The 12514-nt window shown below is 36.7% G+C and overlaps 1 protein-coding gene and 1 long non-coding RNA gene across 4 annotated transcripts in view; one reads left to right on the forward strand and one right to left on the reverse strand.

The window, feature by feature from the left end:
- CLCA2 (chloride channel accessory 2) overlaps nt 1–7740 on the forward strand; it is a 43314-nt gene extending 35574 nt beyond the window's left edge. For all 3 annotated transcript variants that reach the window (XM_045036136.1, XM_003990276.5, XM_019837375.2), the window contains one exon: nt 7202–7740. In XM_045036136.1, coding sequence (XP_044892071.1) covers nt 7202–7647 — 446 coding nt within the window. In that variant the 3' untranslated portion in view covers nt 7648–7740. The remainder of the gene's footprint in view (nt 1–7201) is intronic.
- LOC109502433 overlaps nt 1–12514 on the reverse strand; it is a 71560-nt gene that overhangs the window by 14100 nt on the left and 44946 nt on the right. The gene's annotated exons all lie outside the window — the stretch shown is intronic.

The raw sequence follows: 12514 nt of genomic DNA on the forward strand, positions 1-12514 counted from the left end.
TATGCAAGAGTAGTCTAGTCAACAGAAATGGCTCCTGCATTACAGAGCATGGACTTCCAAATACTGGAGTTATTTAGTTTTCTGAAGATTAGATAGTGAATAATGAATTCGAAGATTTACAAGTCAAGGTTAGGGGAATAATTCCCATAAGTTATGCAAAACTTGATGCATTTTCTGCCCCCATTTCTGAACCTCACTTTCATCAGGGAAACTAGAACCAGGTCCCTTATTTGGCCTTTCCTAGCCTTGTTTGGATGGACATTGATGAACTTCTTTCTTAACTTTCCTTTTTCTAAGGCCTACGCCAGCCTTCAGGCTTCCATCATCATTCCTTGACCCTCATAGCAACTCAACATAATAACTTTTCTGCAAGAATCACCTTTCTAAACATCTTTGCCATCACCAAAACATGGTTATCATTGATTACACATTAAATGGTTTATTTCCTGTTGCCTCTGATTGAGATTCCTATAGGAACCAACCTTCTCTATTGAAAGGTTTTTGTCATTATCAGTCAATAACAGTAAACACCTTGGGCCTTTGCCAGTCTTGCTTCCAACTTGGGCCATTGTTTTTTGGCTTAAAATTTTCTGTCCATTTACTACATTCACCAGAAGGCATCTCAATTACAAATAATTCTGTGCTACTGAGGAACATCAATATTGTAGCTTTGTCTTCTAATTCTTTTATCAAACTCTGTCTCTTCTTGCCAGAGGAGAAGGAAGTAAAATATATTCTGAATTAAGAATTCATGTAATTTAAAGATTGGAGATATGAAATGATTGAAACTCTGGGATGGATATGTCCCTTGTATAAAGGAAAAAGCTGTAACTCACATCTCAGGAAAAAAATTCTTCCCTCTGTGGCTTTAAGTCTAGCTGTTTGATCTTTGGCAAGTTGCTTAACCTCTATTGGCCTCAGTTTCCTTATATGGAAAATAGGACTACAAATATTTATTTCATAAGTTATCATAAAGAATAAATGAAGTGACACATAAAAATCAGAAAGGGAAGAGAAAGTATGCCAAGTTTCCTGGGCTCCTCGTTTGCATTGCTGTTGTCTTCCCTAGCCATAAACACTCCCATCTGTATTTAAAGGTAAGAGTGGTGCCTGCCACCTAGTGTTCTCACTCTTTCCTCACTGCCTCAGAAATGCAGTGTGCTACATGAGACAAAAGCTCAAATTCCCATCCCTACTGGGAACTGTTCTTTCGGTGCCCCAGGAGTTTCAACTACACCACTAAATTAAAAGAGTAGAGAGAGGGGTGCCTGGGTGGCTCAGTCGGTTGAGCATCCCACTTTGGCTCAGGTCATGGTCTTGCAGTTCATGAGTTCAAGCCTTGCATTGAGCTCTGTGATATCTCAGAGCCTGAAGCCTGCTTCAGATTCTGTGTGTATCTCTCTCTGCCTGTCCCCTACTTGTGCTCTGTCTGTCTCTCTCTCAAAAATAAATTTTAAAAAACATTTAAATTTTTTTTTAAAGAATGGAAAGAAAGTGTGTGGTATTGGTGGTTATTAATGGCTTGGAAAGAAGAAATACAACCATCTGGGATGTTAGAATTGGTATCACAAAGAGCATTAATCAAGGGAATAGAGAGATCTCCACATAACCTCACTGATGACAGGGATGACTGAAGCAGATCTGGCTCATTATGATGTCAAAACCATAAACCACAAAAGATATGTTGGGAGATGGCTGGATGTGTATTAAGTTGCTGAAGTCACTCAGTCATAACGGATTTGACGGCTCAGCAATGGCAAAATTGACCAATTAGTACTGAATAGACCAACTAGCAAGTAGATTCCTATTTAATTCATAAACATGTGCTTTTATTGACTCCCCCCCCAAAAAAATTATTGTCTGGAAAGGCGTTGTCTTCACGTCTATGACCAGAGTTAGAAATAATGCGGGTATGTCTCTGGTTAACAATGATAAAAAATGTGACTATTCTTAAAAACGTTGTTAGCAGTAAAGAAATATCTAATATATGCACAAGCATATCAGTGTATATCCAGGTGACCGTTCTTCACCATACGCAATGTCCTAAAAAAGATGACCAATTACATGTTATAAATAAAACATTAGCAGATCACCATTATGTCTGGGAACGTATACAGGCTAGGCATTATGGAAATAGACTACTTCCTTGGGTTCTCATTATAAGTCTGGGGTAAAATACTTGTTAAAATTCAGCACCAAGCATGTGAGGTATCTTTGCTATAAAGTTAATTTCTTTTGTATATCTTTCCAGAAATTGAAGTGAAAATATATTTACTAAGTAACTATTAATACTCAGCACAGTGCCAAACATTATATAAACATAATTTAAGATGGTCATTGCACTCCCAAGAATTTATAATCCTATATTAAGGGGAAAAAATAGTCAAAAACACAGTTTAACACCATGCCATCTGTACGGTTTGGAGAGGCCAGGTTCTTATCCCAGGAGCCTGGGCAGAGCCTTTGGACAACAAAAAAAGCACCAATCTTGTGCGTACTTCCTTGAACTATATTCCCTACATACCTAACAGCCTGACCTGCACACTCTTCCTCGGACATCTTTTCATCATGTTCTTGTACAACCATTGTTGAACACATTGTCTTTAAAAATTGTTAAAAATGTGCTGTTTCTGAGGAAGCTGCAGTGACGGCAACTGTTCTTCCCATAACAGTTCCTCCCCTAACCCTCAGTTATGCTTCCGAGCTGGAAGAACACTTAGTAGAAGAAACCTAAAACAATCCTTAGGGGATAGCTTGGATGTCAAATGAAGAGAGGTAGTAGGAATTGTTCTCACTAGTAAAGAGAGAGCTCCCTAAAGATGGGACCAAGTCTTCTAACTTCCTCTCTCTGTCTTCAGTCTAGGCCCAGAGCTTTCCATACTAGGAATTTATTGGTAAAGGTGCTAATGAAGATGTAAGCCTTGGTAACTGGAAAAGAACAATTACTGGGAAATAAGAAATAGGAAGGAGTGTAGTCTAGTGGGAGGCTGCGTAGCATAGTGTTAAGGTACTGGGTTCTAGAATCAGACACAGCATGTTTTACCTGTGTAACCTGAGACAAGTTACTTAAGTTCTCTCACTTTCTGATTTTTAATCTGCAAAAGTAGATAGTAAGAATAGCTACCTCAGAGCATTGCTGAGAATTGAATGAGGTAAAACACAAAGAGGGATTAAAATAGTGCCTTGTCCATATTAATTGCTTAGGAAATACCAGCATTTGTAACATTTTGGAGACAGAAGGGACCTTAAAGACAAGCTAATCTGACCTTCTTGTTTGAAACGTAAGGGAATGAACGTGAGAGTTTAAGTGTCTTGCCCAAGGCCATAGAACTACTTTCATTGGCTAAAATATACCATTAAAGCAGAGTTAGAGATGAAACCCAGAGAGATACATACCTAAGAGGTCAAAGATGCAGAAGTGGCCTGATTTCTCTTTCTCACAGCGACAGGGGCAACACGACTACTGTAAACAGAAGGAACCTCTCCATGAAAGTATGTGCTGAGTTTGTTTTCAGTCTTTGCAGTTTCACAGCTGTCCTGCATAAAGTTTAGTAGGTGCTCATGGTAGAAAGTGCATGGGATTTGGAGTTAGAAGAAAGAATTTGGTTCCAGCGGTACAACTTTCTAACTGTTGACCATGTCACCACATTTAACCTCCTGACTCCCCATCTTTTTATTTTAAATTTCACAGACGGGGGCTGTACATGTGGACAATCTTTGTAAATGCTAAGGCTTATGAAATATTACTTGTTTCATTATCCAGGAGAAGACTCTGGGAGAACCTCATGGAGAGCTTTCTCCATAGAGAACCACCGACATAGGAACAATGGATATGTTCCACTGTGAGTGTGGAGTAGATGGTCAGCCTCGCTTCTTATCCATGTCTGTCCACCTGTATTTGAACTGCAGCAGGGAGCAACTCAGCTCCAGTGCTCCAACTCAGCACCCAGAGGGAATTGGCTGATTGATAAATTTGAATATAAAGGCTATTTTCTTTTTACCACCTTCTCTAAGGGTGCTTTCCTTTAATTACTATCCAGGAAATAGAAATAGTCTCATTATTAAAAAGTAGTATAGATTTGGAAACTGTTCAAAACACAGCCATCAGAAAATTTTCATTTTTTAATTAAAACTTGGAATGTCCTATGGTTTTCATTCCTTAGAACAAAATCTTTGTTTGGAGCTGCTTTGTCCATTGTTAAATCTATTTTTAGCCATTTCTGATAAGAATTATGATCTTATTAGAGTGTTAGTACTACAGGTGGTTTCCTTTTTTGCATCTAGTGATTCTTTGTTATTAATTTTATTTTTGAATTGGTAATACATTCACATGGGTTGAAAATCAAAACAGCACAGCAATGTGAACGTAACACGTAAAAATGTACTGACCTGTACACGTAAAAAATGGTTAAGATGATAAATTTTATGTTATGTGTATCTTACTCCAATTTGAAAACTCAAAATAATATAAGGAACATCAAAACAATTAAATTTCTGCCCTCAGCTACTCCAAATTTGGCTGTTCTATAACATGCAGTTTTCTTAATTTAGCACAGTTTGCCTTGAATTAATGTTTACCATTTCATACATAATGTGAGAATCTTTCAAAACTATAATTCCGTGTACCCTTCTGTCATCTTTTGCGGTCTTGCTGGCATTTATCGTATGTCTACATTTTTATAAAGCCCACAATGCATTGCCATGGTTTTTGTTTTAAACAATCACTTGTACTTTTAAGAAATTTTAAAGAGAGAAATTGACCCTTTTTAGTCACCCAGATTGTCAGCACTTCTAGTCTTCTTCCTTGCTGTAGGTCTGAATTTTTATCTAGCATCATTTCCCTTGTTGCTCAGGTCTTTGAGTGAAATTCTCTCAGGACTCATTTATATGAAAACGTGTTTATTTCACCTTAATTTTTTTAAGTACATTTTCACTAGATATAGGATTCTTGGGCAATAGATTTTTCTTTCAGTACTTAAATAAGTCATTTCATTGTCTTGTTTTCAAATTTTTTCTTATGAGAAGGCAACTATCATTCTTACTATTATGTTCCTAAGTGTAAAGTGTCTTTTTTCCCTTTGACTGTTTTAAATTATTTTTATCTTTGGTGTTCAATAGACTGACCATGATGTGTCTCAGTGTGTTTTTCCCATATATATTCTGTTTGGGGATTGCTGAGTTTCTCGGATCTGTGGAATATTCTTTCTGAGCAGATTTAGAATATTTTCAGCTATTATATCTTCAAAAGAATTTTGTTCTATTCTTTTTCTTCTTTCTTTCTTGGATAATATTAACATAACATAACATAACATAACATAAACAATACTGACACTAAATGGATAGGACAGTGGGTCACAAAGATCATTGAGATTATGTTTGGTTTTTCTCTTTTTTTCCTGAGTGCTACAGTTTGATTTCTATGCACTTGTCTTCAAGCTTACTGATTATTTTCTGTTGCGTCCAATCCACTCTTAATCTCCTACTTTTTTAATGTTTATTTCTGAGAGAAATAGACAGAGGGTGAGTGGAGAAGGAGGCAGAGAGAGGGAGACACAGAATCTGAAACAGGATCCAGGCTCTAAGCTGTCAGCACAGAGCCCAATGCGGGGCTTGAACTTGGGAATGGCGAAATCGTGATATAGGCCAGTGGGATGCTTAAAACTGAGCCACAGGCACCCCCCCCACACACACACACAGACACACAATCTCTATTCTTAAAGCATGGCTCTTCCAGTGTTTAATGGATATTTAAGGGCTAATAAGCTCCTCTAACTTGGCAACACTCATACTCCAAAATCTATATCTATACCTATGTATCTATATAAAACTCTGCTCAGTTTTTCAGCCTTCTAGCTATTATTTGTCTCTTGAGTTCTTAATGTTTCACCCATACATGAATAATTGGACGTCTCCCGATGACTTGAAAAAAGTATATAGAGTTGGGGCTGGTCCTTCTCCAGCTCCTTCAATTTTTAGCCCCTCTGGCAATCTCTTCCTCTGTCCTCTGATTTCCAGATCCAGAAGGTAGCTTTCAGTTCCAGCTATCTGTACAGGAGAGGGAAGTGCCTTCAGAGGAAAAGCTGCATAAACATGGGTCATTCCTACTCTGGTTTACTTTTTTTTTCTTTTTTACGGATTATAACTCCTCTTGTTTCTGCCTATTTTTATCTGAATCCAGTGCTTCAATGGCTTTGTGTCGTTCTGTTTTTTGCTTTCTTCAGAGTTCATACCCACTATCTGCTGGAGAGTTAGTCTAATAGAAGCCACTTAACCATTACCAGAACTCAGAATTAAACTTTTACCGTTGACTTAAGTAACATATACTTTTGTCACTTAACATTTATGCTTATATTTTTCTTAAGAGGATATTCCCCATGTAGAAGTTTTTCATTTTATGTATTCAAATTTATCTATTTCTTGTTTATGGATACTGAATTTTGAGTTTTAATTAGAAAGGCCTTTCCTACTTCAAGACCATACTGGAATTTACCTATTGTTTCCTACTAAATACTTAATATTTTTATTTTTTACTCCAAACTTTTTGATAATTATGGAGTTTATCCTGAAAAAAAAAAGTTTGTGATATGGATCCAATTTTATTTTTTTTACAAAATTGTACCCAACTGTCACAACACCATTTATCAAGAAATTTGTATTCCCCACCCCCACCCCCAATTAATTTGAATTCTATGTCTATCATATGCTAAATTCCTGGCTGTATTTTGGCCTACTTTTAGATATTAGTTTATTCATGTACCGGAACTGTAGGCTTTAGTTATAGAAATATTATAGTGTTTTTATATCATATAGGTTTAGTCCTTCCACATTGCTATTTTTTAGACTTTATGTGGCCAACCCAGATTATTTATTTTCTGTTCAAGTTTTACAATAAGCTTGTTAAAATGGAAACTAGAAGCACTTTCAATAGAATCATGTAAAATTTACAAAATAACTTAGGGAAAAATAACATCTTTATTATGTTGAATCTTCCTATTCAAAAAACATAATAAGCTTTTCCTCTTGTTTAGGTTTCAATATGAGTTCTTATATAGTGCTTTAAAGTTTTGTTCATATGCAATTTTTTGTTATGTTTATTTCTAGGTATTTTGACTTTTTGTTGCTATTCTCGTTAGTCATTTATAATAAGCTAGATAACTTACCCAAGTGACTTAACCTTTCTATTTATATTTTTTAATTCCAGCTAACAGCTATGAAATAAGAATGAGTCAAAGCTTACAGAAAATTCAAGATGACTTTAACAATGCCATTTTAGTGAATATATCAAAGCTACTAAGTCCTCAGCAAGCTGGCACCAAGGAGATATTTACATTCTCACCAAAGCTTTTCACAAATGGACCTGACCATCAACCTGATGGAGAGACACAAGAAAGCCACAGAATTTATGTGGCAATACGAGCAATAGATAAGAACTCCTTAAAGTCTGCTGTGTCTAACATTGCCCAGGTATCTCTGTTTATTCCCCCAAATTCTGCTCCTGTACTTGCCAGAGACCATCTTATATTGAAAGGAGTTTTAACAGCAGTGAGTTCAATAGGAATCATTTGCCTCACTATAGCTGTAACACATTATACATTAAACAGGAAAAAGAAAGCAGACAAGAAAGAGAATGGAACAAAATTAATATAAACAAATGTATAGAGTGCTTTCCTTCTTAGATACAAGATCCATGGCCTTTGCACTTTATGAAAACACACCAATAAAGTCAAATTGACATCAGAACTATTAAAAATGCTTTGAGTTTTTGTATAATACAGGTCAGATTTTTATATGCTAAACAGACACCAAAAAATATTTTACAACAGTCATTTTTGAAGGAAATTAGGAAACCCTTAAGCTTTGGCTATGGACAAAATAATAAAAATTAGTCGCCAAGGTAATGTCTTTAAAAGCAAAGGCAAGGGCAAAGTTGAATTAAAGAATCAAGGAAAGCTTGTTTTATTGTAGAGGTAAAATAGCCCCAAGTAGAGAAAAGGAGTTTGGTATAACTGTCTATATGAAGCAATTGTTCAGTTACTTTGATTAATTTTTCATTCCTTATCTTTTCAGAACAGGTTGCTTATTTATGGCTAAAGATCAAGCTGCACTTTATATATGAAGCCCCTGTTGTAAAGTTCTTCACTTCTTGCCATTCGGTTAACTATACTAAGATCAAATCCCACTGCTAATGCTCAGATATATCTTTGTTCACTGTAAGAGTTAACATTGACATGTGGGTATTATCCTTGTCCCCTGACACAGATTTGATAACAGAGGTCTATTGAATTTATTGCGTATAAGTTTCTATTCTCATCAAAGCAGCCTTCCAAGTTATTGCCTTGGGTGTTATTTAAAAAAAAATGGTTATAGCTCTCATAAGGCTTTAAGTAAAGAAGGAGACATAGTTCTGAGCTTATTTTAACACATACATGGTCTACACAGTTTTATCTGAGTTCAGCCAAAGAAGAGGCCATGGGGGGGGGGGGGGTACAGACTGACCTTTAGAAATGATTAACTGATTCTATCTTTTGTTTAAAGAAGACTCTACGGGGGCACCTGGGTAGCTCGCTTGTTTAAGCACCTGACTACAGCTCAAGCCATAATCTCACGGTCTGTGAGTTCGAGCCCCATATCAGCCTCTACACTGAGAGTATAGCCTGCTTCAGATTCTCTCTCTCCTTCTCTCTCTGCCCCTCTCTCACTCTCTCTCTTTCTCTCAAAATAAATAAACATTTAAAAAATAAATAAAGAAAGAAGACTCTAGGAATCCTTTCTCCATCAAAGATTATTTGCCTATGGGGGTCAGGGGTGAATAGAGAGAAACACAGGTCACAAGGAAATAAAAATCTTCTTTCATCTAATTTTAATATCCTTATGGTTTTAAGATTATTGAGCAGTAGAATCATTTGCTTTGTATATTAAAGAACTTTAAAAATTAATGAATAAATACAAACAATAAAGTGGAATAGATCTATTTTATAACCAGGTCCAATTAAGAATGAAAATTAGGGGGCGCCTGGGTGAAGTCGGTTGAGCGTCCGACTTCAGCCAGATCATGATCTCCCGGTCCGGGAGTTCGAGCCCCGCGTCAGGCTCTGGGCTGATGGCTCAGAGCCTGGAGCCTGTTTCCGATTCTGTGTCTCCCTCTCTCTCTGCCCCTCCCCCGTTCATGCTCTGTCTCTCTCTGTCCCAAAAATAAATAAAAACGTTGAAAAAAAATTAAAAAAAAAAAGAATGAAAATTAGATTAAGTTCTGGAGAAGGGGGGAGAAAACTGGGTAACTGGGACAAGAAGAGAAAGAACACATAAAGCCTGAGTCGGAGACTCAAAGCAGTGCTGAGGGGTAAAATGACCAGAAAATCTCTCACCCAGGCTGCCTCCTTGCAGTTCACACTACATCCCACGTGTGACCTGTTAACGTTCTAAATCTCATAGTGCCTAAAGTTTTCCAGATGCAGACTTCAAGTCCCCACTTGGCAGTCAGTCCCTTCTTCCTCTATTGCCATCATGCTTGCTAGTCTGGGATTTTCTTCTCTGTAGCTTCCATGAGCTGGCAATATAGAAAGCTGAGATAGGGCATGGTGGGTTTTAAGTCTTTAAGACTTCCTACAGATAGGAAAATAAAGGGTTAAGAGAGCACTGTGCAGATTAGCAGCAGAAGTATATAGGAGTAGAGCCCCATTCTCATACTACTCCTTTACTCTGTATTTAAGAAGGTGTGGGAAGATCGTGAGGATTATGCCTAGAAATATTTAACTCTTTTAAGAGCAGTTAACAAGAGAATGAGTCTAGTTCTAAGGAACAGGATTTGTTTATTTTTCCATCTTGCGTGTACAGGACTCAATAAATGGACTTAAATCCCAAAATTAGTGAATTGAAAGAGGCAAAACAAAATAGATTAAAGATGCTAACATGAGAAGCTGAAATACATAGTAGCAGGGTAGAAAGGGTGATCTCATAAAGCAGATGAAGCAAAAATGTTCAGTAGTTATGAGGGAATGAAGCATTAGACAACAAGAAAGATATAATAAATGTGGTAAAATATTGATTTAGAGATCTCAGCAATCATCGATAGAATAGAGCCACTGAAACGGATGTGACATTGATCTTGACCAAATGGTGGAAAATAAAACAGACAAGAGTTGAGCCAAGGAGTATGAGGAATTGTGGTCACTGGTGAACTACCACATGAATAGTGACATCATTGAAGATTTGATCTGAGATCGTAAGAGGAGGAAAAATGTGAGCCAGTCAGTTATCTGGGAGAGGGAAGAGAAGACTAGATAGATATTATTATTATCTTCCAATGCCAGTATGGTTGTTGTTATTCAATAAATAGAAATTTGTTTTGGAAACTGAGAATATCCCCTCTATTTTTTTCTCTGCTCTTAAAAGAAGGATAGCAAAAGAAGATTAAATCTGAATGGAAGTAAGAGAGAAGTAGGAGGTAGAAAATTTCTAGGGGATGAGTTAATAGAGTCTATGCCCTGAGCAGATTGCTATTTATGTATGCACTGTTGACTGCCCCCCAAATATAATTTACACATGCATGTTAGTATCAGGAAGCCTTCCAAAAAAAAAGTTATTTTATTTGCTTTAGGATTTTCCCACTTAAAACTTAATGTGACAAATCCAATTGCACTAATGGCACGGTTGTTCATATGAAATGAATCCTCCTGCTAACAGGTATAATTCTCTCTCTCTCTCTCTCTCTCTCTCTCTCTATATATATATATATATATATATATATCACAACTTGTTGAAGGTATGAGACACCAAAAAAGAAAAAAAAGTAGGTAGAAACTGGTAGAAACCCTTGAAAAAATGGAAGCATTCTAGGTGAGACCCATATTTAACTAGCTTTTCCCTCTGAAGGCATTCCCAGTTTGCTCACAGCATCTGGATAGAGCCCAAGCAGAAAGCGTCAGTCTTACTGGATTGACAAGCTGAGGTAAGAGTTCTGGGTTGCCAAAGCAGTTGGAAATTGAGGGAGAAACTCCCCAAAAGGAAGCAATTACAAGGGGAAGCTCTCAAATCTGTATCCTCACAATCCTTAGGTGAGTCCTAAGCTGCAAAGGAATCTAATAGAAAAAAAGAGCTTGGAGGCTAAAAGAGCTAAACATAGATTTCAGTAACTGCCCAGTACTAGGGAGAAAAAAGTTTACTCAAGTTACAGAGGGTTGGTAAGAACCTTGTGTTTTCATTGAAACTCCAGGAGGACCACATTAGGGATAAGGACCACGTCCCCAGACTAAGAGTTATGCTGTAGAACAAGAGCAAAACTGAAATAGATCTGCTCTCACAAAGCCTCAAACCAAGTCTCCACAGAATCAAGATGATTCACCAATAATTAAACTACTGCTAGAAGAAAACATATACTGATTCTCTACATCATACAGTATATAATAAAAAATTAACGGACATGCCAACAAGCAGGACATGTGTCCCGTAACTAATAAGAATCAAAATCTGTTAAGAGAAGATCCAAAATTTATCCAGATTAGAAATTAGCATCCAGGGGCGCCTGGGTGGCGCAGTCGGTTAAGCATCCGACTTCAGCCAGGTCACGATCTCGCGATCCGGGAGTTCGAGCCCCGCATCAGGCTCTGGGCTGATGGCTCAGAGCCTGGAGCCTGTTTCCGATTCTGTGTCTCCCTCTCTCTCTGCCCCTTACCCATTCATGCTCTGTCTCTCTCTGTCCCAAAAATAAATAAACGTTGAAAAAAAATTAAAAAAAAAAGAAAGAAAAAAAAGAAATTAGCATCCAATGAGTTTACAATAACTATTATAAATATGGTACGTTATAGGTAAAAATAGGAAAAAGTAATGAAAAGAGAAGAAATTTCAGGAAAGATGCCAAAACTCTAAAAAGAAGTAAATGAGAACACTAAAATAGAAAAATACAATGTATGAAAGAAGATTTTTGTAATGGATTAACAACAGACTGGTACTACAGAAGAAATGATCAGATGATTTGAAGACAGAAAAATGGAAATCATGCAAACTGAAGGAAGCATTTCATTTTTTAAAAATGGAAAAGCCAAAATGATAGGTGGAACATTATCAAAAAGTTTAACACACATAACAATTAGTCCCAGAAGTAGAAGAAGAAAAAAGGGAGCATAAAAATATTCAAAGAAATATTGGTTGAAATTTTTCCAAATTTGACTTAAACTATCAGCCTATAGATCTAAGATCCTCAGTAAACCTAACATAGAATTTATGCAAAAAAAAAAAAAATAGCACCTCAGTATATAATAGAGATAATGACTGATTACTCATCAGAGCCAGTTGAGGCCAGAAGACAACAAATGACATCTTTAAGTGCTAGAAGAAAAATCTGTCAATGCAGAACTCTATATTGAGCAAAAATACCTTTCGAAATAAAGGCACATAGATAAAAGCTGCAATCGTGTTCATCAGCAAGAAATACCAAAGTAATTTCTTTAAGCTGAAGGAAAATGTCTGGTGAAAATACAGATCTACAGCACTGAATGAAGATCATTGGAAATGATAA

This window comes from Felis catus, chromosome C1 (assembly GCF_018350175.1).
Source record: "Felis catus isolate Fca126 chromosome C1, F.catus_Fca126_mat1.0, whole genome shotgun sequence".
Taxonomy (NCBI): Eukaryota; Metazoa; Chordata; class Mammalia; order Carnivora; family Felidae; genus Felis; species Felis catus.